General features: G+C 39.7%; 1 protein-coding gene across 1 annotated transcript in view; it reads right to left on the bottom strand.

The window, feature by feature from the left end:
• Window positions 1-21,387, bottom strand: part of LOC117531833 (very long-chain acyl-CoA synthetase-like) — a 113,177-nt gene that overhangs the window by 16,021 nt on the left and 75,769 nt on the right. Inside the window, exon 8 of the mRNA XM_034195017.1 lies at window positions 14,062-14,159. Within this exon, the coding sequence (XP_034050908.1) occupies window positions 14,062-14,159 (98 nt within the window). The remainder of the gene's footprint in view (window positions 1-14,061; window positions 14,160-21,387) is intronic.

Raw genomic sequence — 21,387 nt, 5'->3', positions numbered from 1 at the left:
GGACTACCCTGCAGTGGGGAATAAGTTTCATTACACTAGAAGTCTTTCAGAAAGCGCTGTAACTAGGTTTAAGGATATGATTCCTTCTTTATGTTCTCTAATGTCATATACCAACACAGAGCAGAGTAGCTACCTAAACTCTGTAAGGGAGTTAGAGTATCTCATCAATAGTTTTACATCCTCTTTGAAGACAACTTTGGATGCTGTAGCTCCTCTGAAAAAGAGAGCTTTAAATCAGAAGTGTCTGACTCCGTGGTATAACTCACAAACTCGTAGCTTAAAGCAGATAACCCGTAAGTTGGAGAGGAAATGGCGTCTCACTAATTTAGAAGATCTTCACTTAGCCTGGAAAAAGAGTTTGTTGCTCTATAAAAAAGCCCTCCGTAAAGCTAGGACATCTTTCTACTCATCACTAATTGAAGAAAATAAGAATAACCTCAGGTTTCTTTTCAGCACTGTAGCCAGGCTGACAAAGAGTCACAGCTCTATTGAGCTGAGTATTCCATTAACTTTAACTAGTAATGACTTCATGACTTTCTTTGCTAACAAAATTTTGACTATTAGAGAAAAAATTACTCATAACCATCCCAAAGATGTATCGTTATCTTTGGCTGCTTTCAGTGATGCCGGTATTTGGTTAGACTCTTTCTCTCCGATTGTTCTGTCTGAGTTATTTTCATTAGTTACTTCATCCAAACCATCAACATGTTTATTAGACCCCATTCCTGCCAGGCTGCTCAAGGAAGTCCTACCATTATTTAATGCTTCAATCTTAAATATGATCAATCTATCTTTGTTAGTTGGTTATGTACCACAGGCCTTTAAGGTGGCAGTAATTAAACCATTACTTAAAAAGCCATCACTTGACCCAGCTAACTTAGCTAATTATAGGCCAATCTCCAACCTTCCTTTTCTCTCAAAGATTCTTGAGAGGGTAGTTGTAAAACAGCTAACTGATCACCTGCAGAGGAATGGTCTATTTGAAGAGTTTCAGTCAGGTTTTAGAATTCATCATAGTACAGAAACAGCATTAGTGAAGGTTACAAATGATCTTCTTATGGCTTCGGACAGTGGACTTATCTCTGTGCTTGTTCTGTTGGACCTCAGTGCTGCTTTTGATACTGTTGACCATAAAATTTTATTACAGAGATTAGAGCATGTCATAGGTATTAAAGGCACTGCGCTGCGGTGGTTTGAATCATATTTGTCTAATAGATTACAGTTTGTTCATGTAAATGGGGAATCTTCTTCACAGACTAAAGTTAATTATGGAGTTCCACAAGGTTCTGTGCTAGGACCAATTTTATTCACTTTATACATGCTTCCCTTAGGCAGTATTATTAGACGGTATTGCTTAAATTTTCATTGTTACGCAGATGATACCCAGCTTTATCTATCCATGAAGCCAGAGGATACACACCAATTAGCTAAACTGCAGGATTGTCTTACAGACATAAAGACATGGATGGCCTCTAATTTCCTGCTTTTAAACTCAGATAAAACTGAAGTTATTGTACTTGGCCCCACAAATCTTAGAAGCATGGTGTCTAACCAGATCGTTACTCTGGATGGCATTTCCCTGATCTCTAGTAATACTGTGAGAAATCTTGGAGTCATTTTTGATCAGGATATGTCATTCAAAGCGCATATTAAACAAATATGTAGGACTGCCTTTTTGCATTTACGCAATATCTCTAAAATCAGAAAGGTCTTGTCTCAGAGTGATGCTGAAAAACTAATTCATGCATTTATTTCCTCTAGGCTGGACTATTGTAATTCATTATTATCAGGTTGTCCTAAAAGTTCCCTAAAAAGCCTTCAGTTGGTTCAGAATGCTGCAGCTAGAGTACTGACGGGGACTAGCAGGAGAGAGCATATCTCACCCGTGTTGGCCTCTCTTCATTGGCTTCCTGTTAATTCTAGAATAGAATTTAAAATTCTTCTTCTTACTTATAAGGTTTTGAATAATCAGGTCCCATCTTATCTTAGGGACCTCGTAGTACCATATTACCCCATTAGAGCGCTTCGCTCTCAGACTGCGGGCTTACTTGTAGTTCCTAGGGTTTGTAAGAGTAGAATGGGAGGCAGAGCCTTCAGCTTTCAGGCTCCTCTCCTGTGGAACCAGCTCCCAATTCAGATCAGGGAGACAGATACCCTCTCTACTTTTAAGATTAGGCTTAAAACTTTCCTTTTCGCTAAGGCTTATAGTTAGGGCTGGATCGGGTGACCCTGGACCATCCCTTGGTTAGGCTGCTTTAGACGTAGATTGTGGGGGGGTTCCCATGATGCACTGTTTCTTTCTCTTTTTGCTCCGTATGCATCACTCTGCATTTAATCATTAGTGATCGATCTCTGCCCCCCTTCACGGCATGTCTTTTTCCTGGTTTTTTCCCTCAGCCCCAACCAGTCTCAGCAGAAGACTGCCCCTCCCTGAGCCTGGTTCTGCTGGAGGTTTCTTCCTGTTAAAAGGGAGTTTTTCCTTCCCACTGTGGCCAAGTGCTTGCTCATAGGGGGTCGTTTTGACCGTTGGGGTTTTTCATAATTATTGTATGGCCTTGCCTTACAATATGGAGCACCTTGGGGCAACTGTTTGTTGTGATTTGGCGCTATATAAGAAAAAAGTTGATTGATTGATTGATTGTCTCAGAGTGATGCTGAAAAACTAATTCATGCATTTATTTCCTCTAGGTTGGACTATTGTAATTCATTATTATCAGGTTGTCCTAAAAGTTCCCTGAAAAGCCTTCAGTTAATTCAAAATGCTGCAGCTAGAGTACTAACGGGGACTAGAAGGAGAGAGCATATCTCACCCATATTGGCCTCTCTTCATTGGCTTCCTGTTAATTCTAGAATAGAATTTAAATTCTTCTTCTTATAAGGTTTTGAATAATCAGGTCCCTTCTTATCTTAGGGACCTCATAGTACCATATCACCCCAATAGAGCGCTTCGCTCTCAGACTGCAGGCTTACTTGTAGTTCCTAGGGTTTGTAAGAGTAGAATGGAAGGCAGAGCCTTCAGCTTTCAGGCTCCTCTCCTGTGGAACCAGCTCCCAATTCAGATCAGGGAGACAGACACCCTCTCTACTTTTAAGATTAGGCTTAAAACTTTCCTTTTTGCTAAAGCTTATAGTTAGGGCTGGATCAGGTGACCCTGAACCATCCCTTAGTTATGCTGCTATAGACTTAGACTGCTGGGGGGTTCCCATAATGCACTGAGTGTTTCTTTCTCTTTTTGCTCTGTATGCACCACTCTACATTTAATCATTAGTGATCGATCTCTGCTCCCCTCCACAGCATGTCTTTTTCCTGGTTCTCTCCCTCAGCCCCAACCAGTCCCAGCAGAAGACTGCCCCTCCCTGAGCCTGGTTCTGCTGGAGGTTTCTTCCTGTTAAAAGGGAGTTTTCCTTCCCACTGTCGCCAAGTGCTTGCTCACAGGGGGTCGTTTTGACCTTTGGGGTTTTTACGTAATTATTGTATGGCCTTGCCTTACAATATAAAGCGCCTTGGGGCAACTGTTTGTTGTGATTTGGCGCTATATAAATAAAATTGAATTGAATTGATGTTAGTGTTGCTGTCTTTCGAACTGATTGTAGCTTTTGACACCTTTCACCATTACATATTGTTGAAGGATTGGAAGATTATGACAGTATTTCTGGTCAGGTTATTTATTTTGAGATTTTGCCAATCTCATCTATTACACTATTACTGTGATTATCATAAAATAGTACCATATTTGAACTCTCATTGTACCTTACATACTTCAACGTTTCTTCTCTGCATTTGAATTATAGTCAGACACAATCTAAGGAGCAGTGGGCAGGAACCCCTCTAATGTGCAACTCCAGATCTACAGACACTGCCTTGATCATTTTTGTCCAATGCCCATGTTTTGATGTCTGATGTCATGAAACGTGAGTACCACAGGGTTACAGTCTTGATTGGTTCATTTAGCACTTCTGTGTCTGATTATATGTGTATATATACATGGTGACCACAAAACACTCCTTGGTTTCAAATATTTATAATATCAAAGGTCTATCAAGTCTGGTGAACAGGAATGGCTGGACACAAATGCAGGACTCGAACAAAGACCTGTCTGTGTAAAAATAGTTTACTAAAGTAGTAAGCAGGGTCCGGTACACTTAAAGGCAGTCAAACAAAAGCAAAAGTGCATGGAACATCAGGCTTAGGTTGATCGGTAATACAGGCAGGTGGTCAAAACACACGAGAGGCAAGCAGGTAGAGAATACACAAAATAAAGGTGGAGAGAAGGCACAAGGTGCATCAATCTGGCGAAGGAGCAGAGCAGAATGATGAGCTTTTATACACCCAGGTAATGAGTTGCAAATTGAGAACAGGTGAGCGTGGAAGCACCATAAAGAGGATGTGGCCAGAAAGAGTGAAACGCCAACCAAGAACCAAGAGACATACAAGAAAGACAGGGACAGACAAACCCAAGCAGGAAAAGACCCAGCAAGAGAATAAACATACAAGAAAGCAACAGAACAAGACAAAATAAACCAAAACGTGAAAATAAAACCAGGAAAAAACTCACATCCTGACAAAGTCACATGAATAATTTTACAATTTTGGTATCAGCAGTTGCAGAAACTCAAGTTTTTTTTTCTCTTTTGCAGATTCTTCTTCTTCAAAATTGTAAAATTATTCATGTGACTTTTGATATTATAAATATTTGAAACCAAGGGGTATTTTTGTGTTCACCCTGTTCATGCCATGTCCATAGTTATGCTGATGATATGCAGCTGTATATGCCTACTGATGCAGCTGTGTTCTCTAACCCTATGAATTTGGAAGCTTGTTTGGAAGCAAACTATGACAGCACTCCATGTCTCATTGACCTACTGACCTAATCAATGTGCGCATTAATTGACTTATTATCCCAGTTTTCCTAGTTTAGACTTTCTACTACAGTGTCTGCTAAAATATGGAAATACTTATTTGAAACAAGACATTGATAGCTCAATTCAAATTTCAAATAGTTTACCATTTAGTCAAACATGTTTCATCCTTTAAGACTGTAGTGACATGATGGATTGAATGGTCATCAATTACCCGACTAAAATATAATATTACTTACCAATGTAATTAGTTTTATCAAATACTAAGCATTTGTGCTAAGTTGTATGTTTGTAGCTATGAAGAAAATGCTTTGAGGGGAACTATACTCACAGACTTAGACACTCATGATGCAAGCATGTTAATTTAGAACTCAGACCTCAGAAGTCAGACCAAACAGATTGTCCAGCCCAACAAGTTCATCTAATGACAGTGTCAGCGATCACTCCAAAAATGATTTACTTGGGAAGTACACCATTTATTGTAGTGTTCACTTACTTTATGGAAAAAATTCTCTCTTCCAATAGCTCCAACTTTAGCACTGTAGTTTAAAAAGCCAATATTTGATTCTGTAGCTCCGTAGCTTTCGAGGATATGAATGTCCCCAAAACGCTGCAGAAATTCAGTCCAGATGTCACCTCGTATCCCGTTTCCAAAAGCAACTCGGACTTTATGATCTCTGTCATTGTCCCTCTGATAGGAGTGAGGGAGAGATAAAAAGCACAATAACAACAAATTGCTGTAGCTCCACTGATTGTTTAGCCATCCATGCAGATAAGCTACACTCAACAAAAATATAAACGCAACACTTTTGGTTTTGCTCCCATTTTGTATGAGATAAACTCAAAGATCTAAAACTTTTTCCACATACACAATATTACCATTTCCCTCAAATATTGTTCACAAACCAGTCTAAATCTGTGATAGTGAGCACTTTGCTGAGATAATCCATCCCACCTCACAGGTGTGCCATATCAAGATGCTGATTAGACACCATGATTAGTGCACAGGTGTGCCTTAGACTGTCCACAATAAAAGGCCACTCTGAAAGGTGCAGTTTTGTTTTATTGGGGGGGATACCAGTCAGTATCTGTTGTGACCACCATTTGCCTCATGCAGTGCAACACACCTCCTTCGCATAGAGTTGATCAGGTTGTCAATTGTGGCCTGTGGAATGTTGGTCCACTCCTCTTCAATGGCTGTGCAAAGTTGCTGGATATTGGCAGGAACTGGTACACGCTGTCGTATACGCCGGTCCAGAGCATCCCAAACATGCTCAATGGGTGACATGTCCGGTGAGTATGCCGGCCATGCAAGAAATGGGACATTTTCAGCTTCCAAGAATCGTGTACAGATCCTTGCAACATGGGGCCGTGCATTATCCTGCTGCAACATGAGGCGATGTTCTTGGATGTATGGCACAACAATGGGCCTCAGGATCTCGTCACGGTATCTCTGTGCATTCAAAATGCCATCAATAAATGCACCTGTGTTCTTCGTCCATAACAGACGCCTGCCCATACCATAACCCCACCACCACCATGGGCCACTCGATCCACAACATTGACATCAGAAAACCGCTCACCCACACGACACCACACACGCTGTCTGCCATCTGCCCTGGACAGTGTGAACCGGGATTCATCCGTGAAGAGAACACCTCTCCAATGTGCCAAACGCCAGTGAATGTGAGCATTGCCGCCTCAAGTCGGTTACGACGACGAACTGGAGTCAGGTCGAGACCCCAATGAGGACGACGAGTATGCAGATGAGCTTCCCTGAGACAGTTTCTGACAGTTTGTGCAGAAATTCTTTGGTTATGCAAACCGATTGTTTCAGCAGCTGTCCGAGTGGCTGGTCTCAGATGATCTTGGAGGTGAACATGCTGGATGTGGAGGTCCTGGGCTGGTGTGGTTACACGTGGTCTGCGGTTGTGAGGCTGGTTGGATGTACTGCCAAATTCTCTGAAACGCCTTTGGAGACGGCTTATGGTAGAGAAATGAACATTCAATACACGAGCAACAGCTCTGGTTGACATTCCTGCTGTCAGCATGCCAATTGCACGCTCCCTCAAATCTTGCGACATCTGTGGCATTGTGCTGTGTGATAAAACTGCACCTTTCAGAGTGGCCTTTTATTGTGGGCAGTCTAAGGCACACCTGTGCACTAATCATGGTGTCTAATCAGCATCTTGATATGGCACACCTGTGAGGTTGGATGGATTATCTCAGCAAGGAGAAGCGCTCACTATCACAGATTTAGACTGGTTTGTGACAATATTTGAGGGAAATGGTGATATTGTGTATGTGGAAAAAGTTTTAGATCTTTGAGTTCATCTCATACAAAATGGGAGCAAAACCAAAGTGATGCGTTATATTTTGTTGAGTGTGTGTGTGTATATATATATATATATATATATATATATATATATATATATATATATATACACACAACCCCAATTCCAATGAAGTTGGGACGTTGTGTAAAATGTAAATGAAAAACAGAATACAATGATTTTCAAATCCTATTCAACTTATATTCAATTGAATACACCACAAGGACAAGATATTTAATGTTCAAACTGATAACCTTTATTGTTTATGTGCAAATATTTGCTCATTTTGAAATGGTATGCCTGCAACACGTTTCAAAAAAGCTGGGACAGTGGTATGTTTCCCACTGTGTTACATCAACCTTGCCTTCTAACAACACTCAATAAGTGTTTGGAAACTGAGGACACTAATTATTGAAGCTTGTAGGTGGAATTCTTTCCCATTCTTGCTTGATGTACGACTTCAGTGTTCAACAGTTCAGGGTCCTGTTGTTGTATTTTACGCTTCATAATGTGCCACACCATTTTCAATGAGTGACAGGTCTGGACTGCAGGCAGGCCAGTCTAATACCAGCACTCTTTATACGAAGCCCCGCTGTTGTATCACGTGCAGAATGTGGCTTGGCATTGTCTTGCTGAAATAAGCAGGGACGTCCATGGAAATAGACGTTGCTTGGATGCAGCATGTGTTGCTCCAAAACCTGAATGTACCTTTCAGCATTGATGATGCCAACACAAATGTGTAGTTGTCCATGCGATGGGCACTATCACACCCAAATACCATCACAGATGCTGGCTTTTGAACTCTGCGCTGGTAACAACTGGATGGTCTTTTTCCTCTTTTGTTTGGAGGACACAACGTCCATGGTTTCCAAAAACAATTTGAAATGTGGACTCATCAGACCACAGCACACTTTTCCACTTTGCGTCTGTCCATTTCAAATGAGCTCAGGTCCAGAGAAGGCGGCGGCATTTCTGGATGTTTTGATGTATGGCTTTCACTTTGCATGGTAGAGTTTTAACTTGCACTTGTAGATGCAGCGACGAACTATGTTAACTGACAATGGTTTTCTGAAGTGTTCCTGAGCCCACGCGGTAAGATCCTTTACACAATGATGTCGGTTTTTAATGCAGTGCCGCCTGAGGGATCAAAGGTCACGGGCATTCAATGTTGGTTTTCGGCCTTGCCGCTTAAGTGCAGAAAGTTCTCCAGATTCTCTGAATTTTCTGATATATTATGGACTGTAGATGATGGAATACCTAAATTCCTTACAACAGAATGTTGAGAAATATTGTTCTTAAACTGTTGGACTGTTGTTTTCACGCAGTTGTTCACAAAGTGGTGATCCTCGCCCCATCTTTGCTTGTGAATGGCTGAGCCTTTTGGGGATGCTCCTTTTATACCCAATCATGACACTCACCTGTTTCCAATTAGGTGTTCTTTGAGCATTCATCAACTTTCTCAGTCTTTTGTTGCCCCATCCCAACTTTTTTGAAACATGTTGCAGGCATCCATTTCAAAATGAGCAAATATTTGCACAAAAATGTTTATCAGTTCGAGCATTAAATATCTTGCTTTTGTGGTGTATTCAATTGAATCTAGGTTGAAAAGGATTTGCAAATCATTGTATTCTGTTTTTATTTACATTTCACACAACGTCCCAACTTCATTGGAATTGGAGTTGTGTGTGTGTGTGTGTATATATATATATATATATAATATATTATATATAAATAAACAATAACATTTTAAAATCCACATACTACCATGTAGGCAACATTAATTCTAACATTTTTAATACTGAACCTTACCTTTGGTGTGTTACAGAGGTAGCGCAATATCTCTCCTATGTACTGAATTGCTGTCACATTGTACTTTCTGCAGTCATTCCAGAATTGAGAAGCAGAAAATTTACGCTTTAAAATAATACTGGCACCTAAAAATAAAGAGGCGTATGATTTACTCATCTTATACATGTTGAAGTGTAATAAACATTTAAACTTTACTACTGTGAAATGCAAACAATACAAAAAGACACAAAATATCTTCTGGCTAATATCCAGATTTGACCTTGACCACACAGTTAATTATCCCCAACAGGGTAAGAATGAGGAATTTTAGAACTGGTCAGATTTGATCAACATTCACAAACATGAACATATTCAAATTAATTATGGATTTGACACATACAGTAAGAGGACAACTGTATTTTCTGTATATAAATCACATTTTAAATACTAGATTGGGAGGATTTTTGACATATTCTGAAGTGAATTATATATGAAAAAATAATGTATTGTTGTCTGCGGTTACAATTAAGGCACTAATAGGCCGGTGCAACTTATAGTCTGGAAAATACAGTACACCGGTCATGGACTCAAATCACACATGCATCAAAGCTTTCTTCATGAAGTATAAATGTCTTTCAGTTGTTCAGTATAACTGTTATGAAATCCTAATAATGTTCTGTAGTATTCCACAATTTTGTCCATGGATAACTGTGAAATTTTTCCAATCACAGTCACAGAAACCTATAACTTCTTCTGGGTCTAGGTGTCTTGGTGGTTTTCCTCACTCTTCTCCTTCTTGCAATGTCACTTAGTTTTTCAGAAGTGTCTACTCCACACAGATTTACCACAGAGTGCCATACTGTTTGTATTTCTTCATAACTGATGTAAATAAAGTCAAAGACATATTCAGTGACTTGGAAATGTTCATGTATCCATCCCCTGACTTGTCTGAAGAAAACTGGCAATAAAACTGATTATTTACAGGTATTATACCAAAGGGGCCCATTACTTATGCAACCTATCATTGGCTTTTATATTTTAATTAATTTATGTCAGGTTGTAGAGATTTACTTTCAGTTTGAGTTTAAGGAAGACAATTTTAGAAATTTTTATATTGAGAAGCCTGATTTACTTTTGTATTTGAAATGTCATGTATTTAAAATGTGTGAAATACCAAGGGGCTGAATACTTTTACGATTTGAAATTGTGTAATATGTATGTTACACATCTCATTCACTGCTTTGAGCATGACAATTTCTTGACCCAGCTAATGTAGAAAAGACCACAACATATGTGTGTAATATTGGGCAGTGAGCTTTAAGGTGTCTTAGTTTAAAGCTATTGGTGCTGGAGTCATTTCAAAAGCATGCTTCCTTAGCAGATTGCCTTTCTGAGAATCTGATTTGGCACTTCCTGGCCTCTTGGATGCATTAAACTGTGAAGGCGTAGTCATATCATAGAGAGGGGCATATCATATATGCTCCCCTCCACAGCATGTCTTTTTCCTGGTTCTCTCCCTCAGCCCCAACCAGTCAAATTCAAAAATTCAAATTTATTAATTTATATAGCGCCAATTCACGACAATATCGTCTCAAGGCGCTTCACAACATAAAAACAGTTAAAAATTTAAAACACAATAAAAACAACCATAAGAAAAAAAACCAGTCCCAGCAGAAGACTGCCCCTCCCTGAGCCTGGTTCTGCTGGAGGTTTCTTCCTGTTAAAAGGGAGTTTTTCCTTCCCACTGTTGCCAAGTGCTTGCTCACAGGGGGTCGTTTTGACCGTTGGGGTTTTTCCGTAATTATTGTATGGTCTTGCCTTACAATATAAAGCGCCTTGGGGCAATGTTTGTTGTGATTTGGCGATATAAATAAAATTGATTTGATACCTCAGTTTACAGAGGAACTACATGCCATAAGGACTAATTGCTGGAAGCTCGAGTGTTAAATGTCATTCTTCAGATAATAGAGTAGTAGTAATAATTTCAGATTCTTGTTTGATACTGTGGAAGAACTTATCCAAGGTCATGTTTGCTGGAGGATTCCTGACATGAACTGATCGATTTCCAAGTGGTTTGTGCTCCGTTGCATAAACAGCAAAGTGAAGTTGGACGTTCCCCTATGTGCAAATGCATCCATGGCACATGACATATGTAAATATGTCATGTGCCACAGATCAACAATATAGGGCTCAATGAGTCACAATTTTTATATCATAAAACTGACATATATCACATTTTTTGGTGTTCTATTCTGGTTTGCCACTGAACTGGAACAATTTAACAAAGATATCCACAGCTCACTGGCTCTTTATTGACAGATCACTCAAACTTGGGAAAGCTCACAGCCTATATGAAAAACATCATATCATACTTCATATGTCACAATATCTCCAATGCTGATTCCATAGTGCAGGTGATAACTGAAACAATCCTTCAAATGGTGATACAAGCACCAAATTTGGTACAAATACACCTGAGATATTACTCTTGAAAAAAACTGACTGGCCACTTGAATTTTCAACAGGGAGCCAGGTAGGGGCCAATTGAAGAATTACACAGGGGTCAAAATTTGAAAATGCTCCAATCAAATTGAAAACTATGCCACATGACTTGTCTGATCATAAAGATTCCAAAAAGGTATAGTTTGGACTATCCCGTGACTGAATGTTATGGAGTTATGGCGTTAAAAAAAGCAAGAATGGTGACTAAGGTCAATTTGTGTTTGTACAGAGGTCAAAAGTTAAAGTTGCTCCAATTTTGGCAAAATGTGATACAAATTATTGGTTATACCCTTAATGTTTTATATCTATATCTATATATCTATATATATCTATATATACAGTCACTTGCCCAGTTCCGGATCATTGCCAGTTCTGGATCACTGCTGTAGTTTTTGTGCCGCCGTTTCTCGTAATCAGCATGAATAAGCTAATACTTGGTACCAATGGAAAGATTGATGTTTTGTCTACAAACGACCACACGCTCGACCGGATCCAGCCATCCTTGTGACCAGCAGAGGAATCAAAACTTCCCGGTGTCTGCGGTGTGCGAGCTTTTCTGACTCACAATGAACACAGGAATGAATTTATACCGTAAACATGTTTCCCTTGTTGACAAAATAAATACATAATAAATGAAGAGTGTTTTTGAATTCATTGTGATTTTTCCATTTTTATTACAGAATTATAAAGGTGCCATTTTACTTGTAAACATTTATGTAAGATTTACAACTGGAGACAACATTTTTGCAATGTTGCAATAAATATTTTACATTATTGACAATGTAATATAACCAAACAAGAATATTTACTCATTTAAAAGAGTCCTAATACAGTTGTGCTCAAAAGTTTACATACTCTGGCAGAATTTGTGATTTTTTGGGGGGGCATTTTTCAAAGAATATGAATGTTAACACAAAAACTTTTTTCACTCATGGTTAGTGGTTGGGTGAAGCCATTTATTGTCAAACAACTGTGTTTCCTGTTTTTAAATCAGAATGACAACAGTAACTACCCAAATGGCCCTGATCAAAATTTACATACAGCTGTTCTTTGGCAAAGTGTTCTGTTTCAGAGCCAGCCTCAAGCGGCCAGTCAAGGTACTGCACTTGCTTGTCTGTACCATATAAATTCCCGCTCATGAATAAAACTCATTAAATAATTACAAGGGCACATCTCAGAGTGCATATTTCTGTCATGTCTCAATTTGTTGAATTCAGAGCCACATTTAGTGAAAATTGATTTTGATAGTCACTAACATTTCTAAGGAGCTCACAAACAAACCAGTCATAACATTTCCTCCTTTTCAGAGATAATCAGGTGACAAAGAGGGAGAGTTTTTGTTTACTTATTTATTTATTTTTGTTAAATACCAAACCTCCCTTTTAGCATTTTAACAATGTACATCTTATCAGCAAAACCATAAACATGAAGGTGGAGTTCAGCTGCTGCTATAAAGAAAGAAAGAAAAAAAATATATATATATATATATATTTCCATGGCAACAGTGTTTCTCTCACCTACTGTTCCTGTTACAGTTGAAAATAGATGCAGTGATAGTATACACACACACACACATATACACTGCTCCTATGGATACTGTTCACGTCATCGCATGCGTGCGTGGCAACAGCGGTGGAAGCTGCTTCATTTACATGTCAGCATTTTTTTTAAACTATAGCAGTGTGTGATGACACATTTACACTTGAAATGCAGCGAAACAGTAATTAACAAACAGTTGTGTCAAACGTTTACATACCCTGGCAGAACTTTTGTTTATTTGGCCATTTTTCAGAGAATATGAATGATAACACAAAAACTTTTTTTCCACTCATTGTTAGTGGTTGGGTGAAGCCATTTATTGTCAAATAACTGTTTCCTCTTTTTAAATCATAATGACAAGAGAAAATACCCAAATGACCCTGATCAAAAGTTTACATACCCGTTATTACTACCATGTGTTGCCCCCTTTAACATCAACGACAGCTTGGAGTCTTGTGTGGTAGTTTGTGGATGAGGCTCTCTGATGGTGAAGCTGCCACTGAATATGTGTTGGACTTTATTTACATCAATTATAAAGAAATATAAACAGTATGACACTCTATGGTTATCAATGGTAACCAAAAAAATCAAATATTCTGCCAGGGTATGTAAACGTCTGAGCACATGTTTGAGGAAACTCATATCAGCGACTGCAGCAGTCTGGCTTCAGACCCAAGACGTCAACCATTGATCACATTCTTGCTCAGTAAATACTCACTGAATGCAACTGTGAATATCAGCAGTGCTTTTTTGCAGCCTGCATTGATTTTTTTGTAGGGTCTGATTTAGTGTTGATTCAGATGAGTTTATTCAATGTGTCTCTACAAGTAGGATGCTATATATGAACTTCCATTGCATATGTCACTTATGTCTAAGCCATTCCATGCTGACATTTTGCTTTTACTGAGAGAATTTCTTTATGCAGTCACAGAATTGTGGGAATTTTCTGATGTATAAAACCCTGACCATATAAACTGTAAAATGTAGATCCAATCAATGTGGCTCAAGATGACACCTTTTAATTAAATGATAAAAATTACCTGGCACCTTCACACCATAGACGTTAACCTCTTCAATGCAGTCCACCATGACCAAGACATCAGCTACCTCTGTGGTTGCCACATTTTCACCTTTCCACCTGTATTTGATGACAATACAAATAATCTGCATGCAGGCTGAGATCGTTAGGTCTAACCAATAGGGATGGGACGACTAGTCGTAATAGTCGACTATGACTACCTGAAATCCAACTAGTCGAGTATTTTTATTAGTCGACTAGTAGGAAAGCCATTTATTAAGTTAATTTACCCCTTAAAAGAATAGACCTGCTGGAGGTGCCACCACTACCTTAACTCAGTGAAGACAGTGTGTGAACCTTGGCAGGTGAATTAGTCAGCTCAAATAGGTAGTCTATGCCTAATAAATGAATGCAGGTATTGGTTTCATGCTAATGCTGTTTTTTGTGTGTGATTTTGTGCTTATATATGAATGTCACATTTGAGTGTTCACCATGAAGATTCGAAATTGGCTTAATTCATACAATGTCAAATTTAATCGTCGACTAGTCGATGACTAATGGTACCCAACTAGTCTACTAGTCGATGACTAATGGTACCCGACAGTCGACTAATGATTTTCATTAGTTGTCCAAACCCTACTAACCAACCAGACCAAGTCCAAACCTGAACCCTCTCAGTGTGAGGGGATAGTGGTATCCACCAGGGAGAGCTGGTCACTAGAGGGTGATGGGAAAATACAATACTCAACATAATAAATTTATCAGAAATAAGTATAGTTTGCTCAGTCAGAGCATACAAGTGCCTGTCAGTGTTAGTATGCATTTAAATGAGTTCCAAGACTTAATTTCAGTGTTTTTACTTCATTCAATTTCATTTTAATGTGTGGCAATGAAGCCCACCTCCTGGTTGGGTTGCTGGCTATCCAGGTTTTACATGTATCCCATAATCCCTTGCGCACCAGAGAGTCGCTGCAGTCAAAACAACATAGAGAATCCACACGATGACAATTGTAAATGAATATTATACTACAAAAAATTTATTTTTTTATGCTTTTCGTCACGTTAATAAGAGACTGCATGCATGTTATCCTGAAAACTTGCTAAAACAATTATAACGAATAATCCGTGTCTGCTACATTTAATCTGCGTGGAATTTAATAAACGCAAACTGAATTTCAGACATATTATATTAGTTTGGAACAAAGAGGACAAACAGCACTGTAAAGAACAATAATCAAGACGTTAAAGAGCAAACTTCACTTTCCCCCAGAACGACATGATCAGGAAGCGAACGGAGCTCACAGCAGCTCCCATTGAAAATAACGGAGAGACAGCCTGTGATTCTCACATGTTTACATAAAACAAACGCAATAACAATGTCTATAAACCTAGAGAATATATTCCTGAGAGTTTTAGGCACAATAAAAATAGTTTTATGTTGCGATGTTAACTGTGTTGTCCGTGTGCAGCGGTTAAAGTGCAGCGTGATCAGAGCGTCTCAATGCAGTTCTCAATGTTACTGAGATCTCGCAGCGCGGTGACCTCTCCGAGGTTTTGCGGGATTTGAAACCTGAAAAGGGTGGATGAGAAAATCTATGGAAGGTCATAAACATTTCATAATTTATGACCTGAGGCTGAGTTTTAATTTGCACATTAAACTTTCAATCAGGGATACAGCGCTGGGCTTCCAGGACCAATTGTTATAATTTCTTAAGTTTTAATCAAATTCTATTGGCCAATGGACAAACACTCACCCATCGTTACTTTGACTGTAATACCTTGAAAAGATACTGGTTTGCCAACAAGTGCCACAGCCTTTGTTTCCCAAGACCAACTTCCAGCTATTTAAGTCTTATTTCATCTGTGTGCTTTTATGATCATCACACACATCACGATTTGAAGCAAAGCTCACCGTGGAGCCCTGTTTGGTATCTTCAAGCAAGCTTTGAAGCTTTGACTGAAAACATTTCACTGGCTGAATTCAAAACAAGAAGCCAAAAGTGGACTAACTAAGCTACAGTACAAACCTATTGATTGATAATGCTTGATATCAAGATAGGATATCACATAATGTGGTGCAAAGATTGCAGCTGAAGCACTCAGGAGTATTGAAAGCTTTGCATCAAAGCTTTAAATTGAAACTAGCCTTGCAGACTGAATTCTGAACAAGCAGCCAGTGGTTAGCAGCCTGCAGTAACTTCATCACATTTCAACAGTTTCATTGAATGGTGAGTTTTAAAGCATTTCCATGGTTCATATACGTTAGACATGCTCTGATATAGTAATAACATGCTCTGTAAGGCAGCCTGAACAGCTTAACGCTGTTCATTTACCAGTTTATAGATACACTGCAGGAAAAGTAATGTGGCCCTTCAGTAAATCTCCCTTCATGAAGAAGTGAAGGTCCAAACTCTTAAAAATTAAGACCGCCAATCACCACTGGTCCATATAGAAAATTCAGCTGTATGCACATGCATGTATGTATCTATGTATGTCCGTGAAAAGCTTTCAAATCGTCTGTCAAAGATCAACAAACAGGTATCATAACATTCATTTTATCTTCCAGAATATGTGGAATACGTTGATTATGTACATTATTTCAGGCAATCGCCGTGAGGCCCCTGCAGGGGCATTTCAGGGATGTAGTATGTAATGTTTTCCTTGACTACCAACTACCATAAAGCTTCTTGACAAAAACAATAACACTGTTACTGTCCTGTCCGTTCTGGGGTTTTGTGAGTTCAGTATAGATTTGAATCTTATTTATATATTATTTTCTCTTTGGGTATTGTTTTTCATGTCTCAGCTGGTAGTGTCTGTCAGGTATGTTCCCTTGTGTGCATTCACCTCCCTGCTGTGTTGTGTGTGTGTGTGTGTGTGTGCTCTTGTGCACTCAGCTTGCGTGTGTTTGCTATGCACGTTATCTCCACCTTTACCCATATGTGGTGTGTTAGGTTGTCGTTAGATCTGACCTGTCAGTTGTCATATACAACCCAAATTCCAATGATTTGGGACATTGTGTAAAATGTAAATAAAAACAGAATACAATGATTTGTAAATCCTCTTCAACCTATAATCAATTGAAATCACCACAAAGACAAGATATTTAATGTTCAAACTGATAAACTTTATTGTTTTTGTGCAAATATTTGCTAATTTTGAAATGCCTGCAACACGTTTCAAAAAGGCTGGGACAGTGGTATTTTTACCACTGTGTTACATCACCTTTCCTTCTAACAACTCAATAAGCATTTGGAAACTGAGGAAACTCATGATTGGGTATAAAAGGAACATCTCCAAAAGTCTCAGCTGTTCACAAGCAAAGATGGGGGCGAGGATCACCACTTTGTGAACAACTGCATGAAAAAACAATCCAACAACTTAAGAACAATGTTTCTCAACATTTAATTGCAAGGAATTTAGGGATTCCATCATCTACAGTCCACAATATAATCAGAAGATTCAGAGAATCTGGAGAACTTTCTACATGTAAGCAGCAAGGCTGAAAACCAACATTGAATGCCCGTGACCTTCGATCCCTCAGGCGGCACTGCATTTAAATGCGACATCATTGTGTAAAGGATCTTACCGCATGGGCTCAGGAACACTTCAGAAAACCATTGTCAGTTAACACAGTTTGTCGCTACATCTACAAGTGCAAGTTAAAACTCTACTATGCAAAGAGAAAGCCATACACCAACAACATCCAGAAATGCCACTGCCTTCTCTGGGCCCGAGCTCATTTGAAATGGACAGACACAAAGTGGAAAAGTGTGCTGTGATCTGATGAGTCCACATTTTAGTTTGTTTTTGGAAATCATGAATGCCGTGTCCTCTGGACAAAAGAGGAAAAAGACCATCCAGACTGTTATCAGTGCAAAGTTCAAAAGCCAGCATCTGTGATGGTATGGGGTGTGTTAGTGCCCATGGCATGGGCAACTTACACATCTGTGATGGCACCATCAATGCTGAAAGGTACATCCAGGTTTTGGAGCAACACATGCTGCCATCCAAGCAACGTCTTTTTCAGGGACGTCCCTGCTTATTTCAACAAGACAATGCCAAGTCACATTCTGCACGTGTTACAACAGCATGGTTTCGTAGTAAAAGAGTGCGGGTACTAGACTGGCCTGCCTGCAGTCCAGACCTGTCACCCATTGAAAATGTGGCACATTATGAAGTGCAAAATACAATGGAGACCCCGGACTGTTGAACAAATTAAGTCGTACATCAAGCAAGAATGGGAAAGAATTCCACCTACAAAGCTTCAACAATTAGTGTCCTCAGTTCTCAAACACTTACTGAGTGTTGTTAGAAGGAAAGGTGATGTAACACAGTGGTAAACATACCACTGTCCCAGCTTTTTTGAAACGTGTTGCAGGCATCCATTTCAAAATGAGCAAATATTTGCACAAAAACAATAAAGTTTATCAGTTTGAACATTAAATATCTTGTCTTTGTGGTGATTTCAATTGATTATAGGTTGAAGAGGATTTACAAATCATTGGATTCTGTTTTTATTTACATTTTACACAACGTCCCAACTTCTTTGGAATTGAGGTTGTATGTTCTCCCCAGTCTGTTGCACGTGATGTCTCTTTAGTCTTTTCTCCATCTGTGATATAACATCCTGTTGTTTTCTGGTTTTGCAATGTTTATTTCACACCGTCTTTTCTGTGACCACATATTGAATTTTTGCTTTATTTTTGCCAGTCTTAAATCTCTGTGTTGTCTGGTTCTTTGTGGTTATTTCTGATGTCTCTCAGTTTGATGACCTTCCTGCTTTGGTCTTCAGTTCAGAATGAGTTTTTGGGCACTTATTATGTCCTTTGATCATATTGTATGAAAAACAGAAAAAAGGGGAAATTTCACACTTTTATAGTTATCTTTACAATGAAAGTGTGTTAAGAAATTTGTTCTAGTAGTCTATGATGACTTTTTCACCTTTTTTCAGCATCATTATATGCAAATATTGCCGTTTTGTGCTTGTCCCACACCCAGACTTTTGATCTTCAATGATAAAAATGAATGGTAAAGAAACGTTTTTTCTAATGTTTTTAAAATATCTCTGAATAAAATATCAGTAAAATAATCAAGACATAATTGGGGTAGTCAATGTCATACAACTGTTGTGATTTTTTTTAAACAAAATGTAGTTGTCCCACACTATTGCCGTAATTTCCACCACAACACTGTAATGTCCCTTTAAACAGTTTGTATGAAAGATTGTTTGGGTAGTTTCTATGGAGATAAACAGTGACATCAGAGCACATGTATATAGCACCAAATCAAAACAAACAGTTGCCCCAAGGCGCTTTATATTGTAAGGCAATGGTGTGGTGGAAATTACATTTACAAGGCCAATAGTGCCCGTAGTTAAAGAATCACCCTTTTATGTTGTAAAGTCAACACAGTCATTTGTGCAGTTTATGCTTTGTCTTAGTCTGTCGCCCTCTTGTGTTTTGGTTCATTATTCACATGGTTCAGTCACCTTTGCTTATGTTAGTTCTTCTCTGCCGCCCTCTTGTGATTTGTTCTTTTATTACTTGTTGCAGCCAACTCTAATTATCATACGTTTCCAACTACCTGTGGGTTACCGCACCTGTGTGTTAATGTGTTTGTGTATTTAAACCACACCCTTGTCCTCATCTACCTTGCGGGCTCATTGTTGTTTGTTAACCCTCTCCTGTGTCACTAGTTGTTCCTTCTAGGTGTATTTGGTTAAGATTTTGTGGTCTTTCTTGTATAGTATCTTAAGTTATCCTGGTTCTCTTCATGTCACCTTCCTAATTCCCTTCAACCCGAGACGTTTGAATTGTATATTTGTTGGACTTGTCACCTCCCTGGCTTTTGTGTTTCAACCACATTTTTGGATGAATAAATATTGATGGTTTTTGACTTCACTATTGAGTCCTCACTGACTTGCATTTTCTGGGGTTCTATTCAGACTGATTTGCACTAACTGTAACAGAAATGAGCCCGCCAAAACAGAATCTCGCAGGCAGTTGTCCTGACCTGGTGATCTTCAAAAGATTTGGTGAACAATTCTGCCTTTGTTTCAATTCTGTTCATTGTTGTTCCAACCCCAAGAAAAAGAGGTCTTTTTTAATCAGACCTGGGATATGCTGGATAACAATAACTGAGCTTTTGACTTTTTCCAGAACTTTATTCCTTAGAAGGACTTTTGGACCAGGATCCCCCAGATTGGGCACGTGACCCAGTGGATTTTTTTTCCTCATCATTTTGACTGTTTAACTCCTGACTCAGTGCAGGTGGATAGCCACACTCTCCATTCCACCTGTGCAGTACAGACCTCCATACCTCCTTTGTCCAACCTTCCTTCTCAGCAACACCTACAACTCCGACAGATGCACCCTCTGTTCCTGATATAGTGAGTCTGCACAGTTTCATTAAATCCACTCAAGATTTCCTCTCTTCTGTTCAGAGTTAGCAGAATCCAACTCAGCTCTGCATTCCCTCTCTGTCACTATCAATAAACTACTGACTGACCAGCTGTTTTTCATGACATGGTCTCCAGAACTATTGCCCTCTCAGCCCTCAGACATGCCATTGATAGTCTGCACACCGTCATTACCCTTTCTCCAGACGGTCCTCGTACCAGCATTCCAGCCCCTGATCTGAGTTCTGAGTTTAACCCTGTCACTGCCAACAAGGTCTCCCATTCCATCACAACCTGAGGAACCAGCTAGTCCTCCACGCTCACCACCATTGCCAGTAACGACTGGTGGCATGGGCAGAGCCGGGAAAAAGAGGAGGAAACGTCGGTCCCGGGAGGGTCATCAGCGAGCTCCGGAGGCTTCGGATGTCCCATCAATGCTGATCACTGGGCCGAACCTGGAAGGGAGTTCCATCTCCCCAACTGAGCAGGCTGGGGACTCTGGGGGGGTGTGGGGACAGTAATGTCTCTTTTTTGTTGCAGTTCCAGCCTTATACAGGCAGTGGCGACTGACGAGGTCTGCGCAGTTCCAGTGGACATCTCCATGGAACTGCCAGTCCCGGCACCAGAGCTATCTCACGAACTAGAGGATGGCACAGGGGCCACCATCTGCCCGTCAGCACTGTCAGCGGGACCAGTTCCGCCGGAGCCTCTGTGCACCTGTACAGGGCCGCCTCTTGGCTCCAGGTGGGTGGGAGGGGGGCCACGTTAATCACTGTGCCATATGTTACAGGCTGGAATGTGGGTCTGGCTGTGCCCAGGAGTCGGCGAACAGGACCTGTCTCCTTCTCAATGGTATCGCTTGGGAGCAACTCGCTCCACAGCCTGATGATGTCATAGAGGAGCTGTCCACCTCCATGAATGGGAGTAGTGCCGCGAGCCCTGACAGTC

The sequence above is a fragment of the Thalassophryne amazonica genome, chromosome 2, assembly GCF_902500255.1.
Source record: "Thalassophryne amazonica chromosome 2, fThaAma1.1, whole genome shotgun sequence".
Lineage (NCBI taxonomy): Eukaryota > Metazoa > Chordata > Actinopteri > Batrachoidiformes > Batrachoididae > Thalassophryne > Thalassophryne amazonica.
This window is presented reverse-complemented; position numbering and strand designations above follow the sequence as displayed.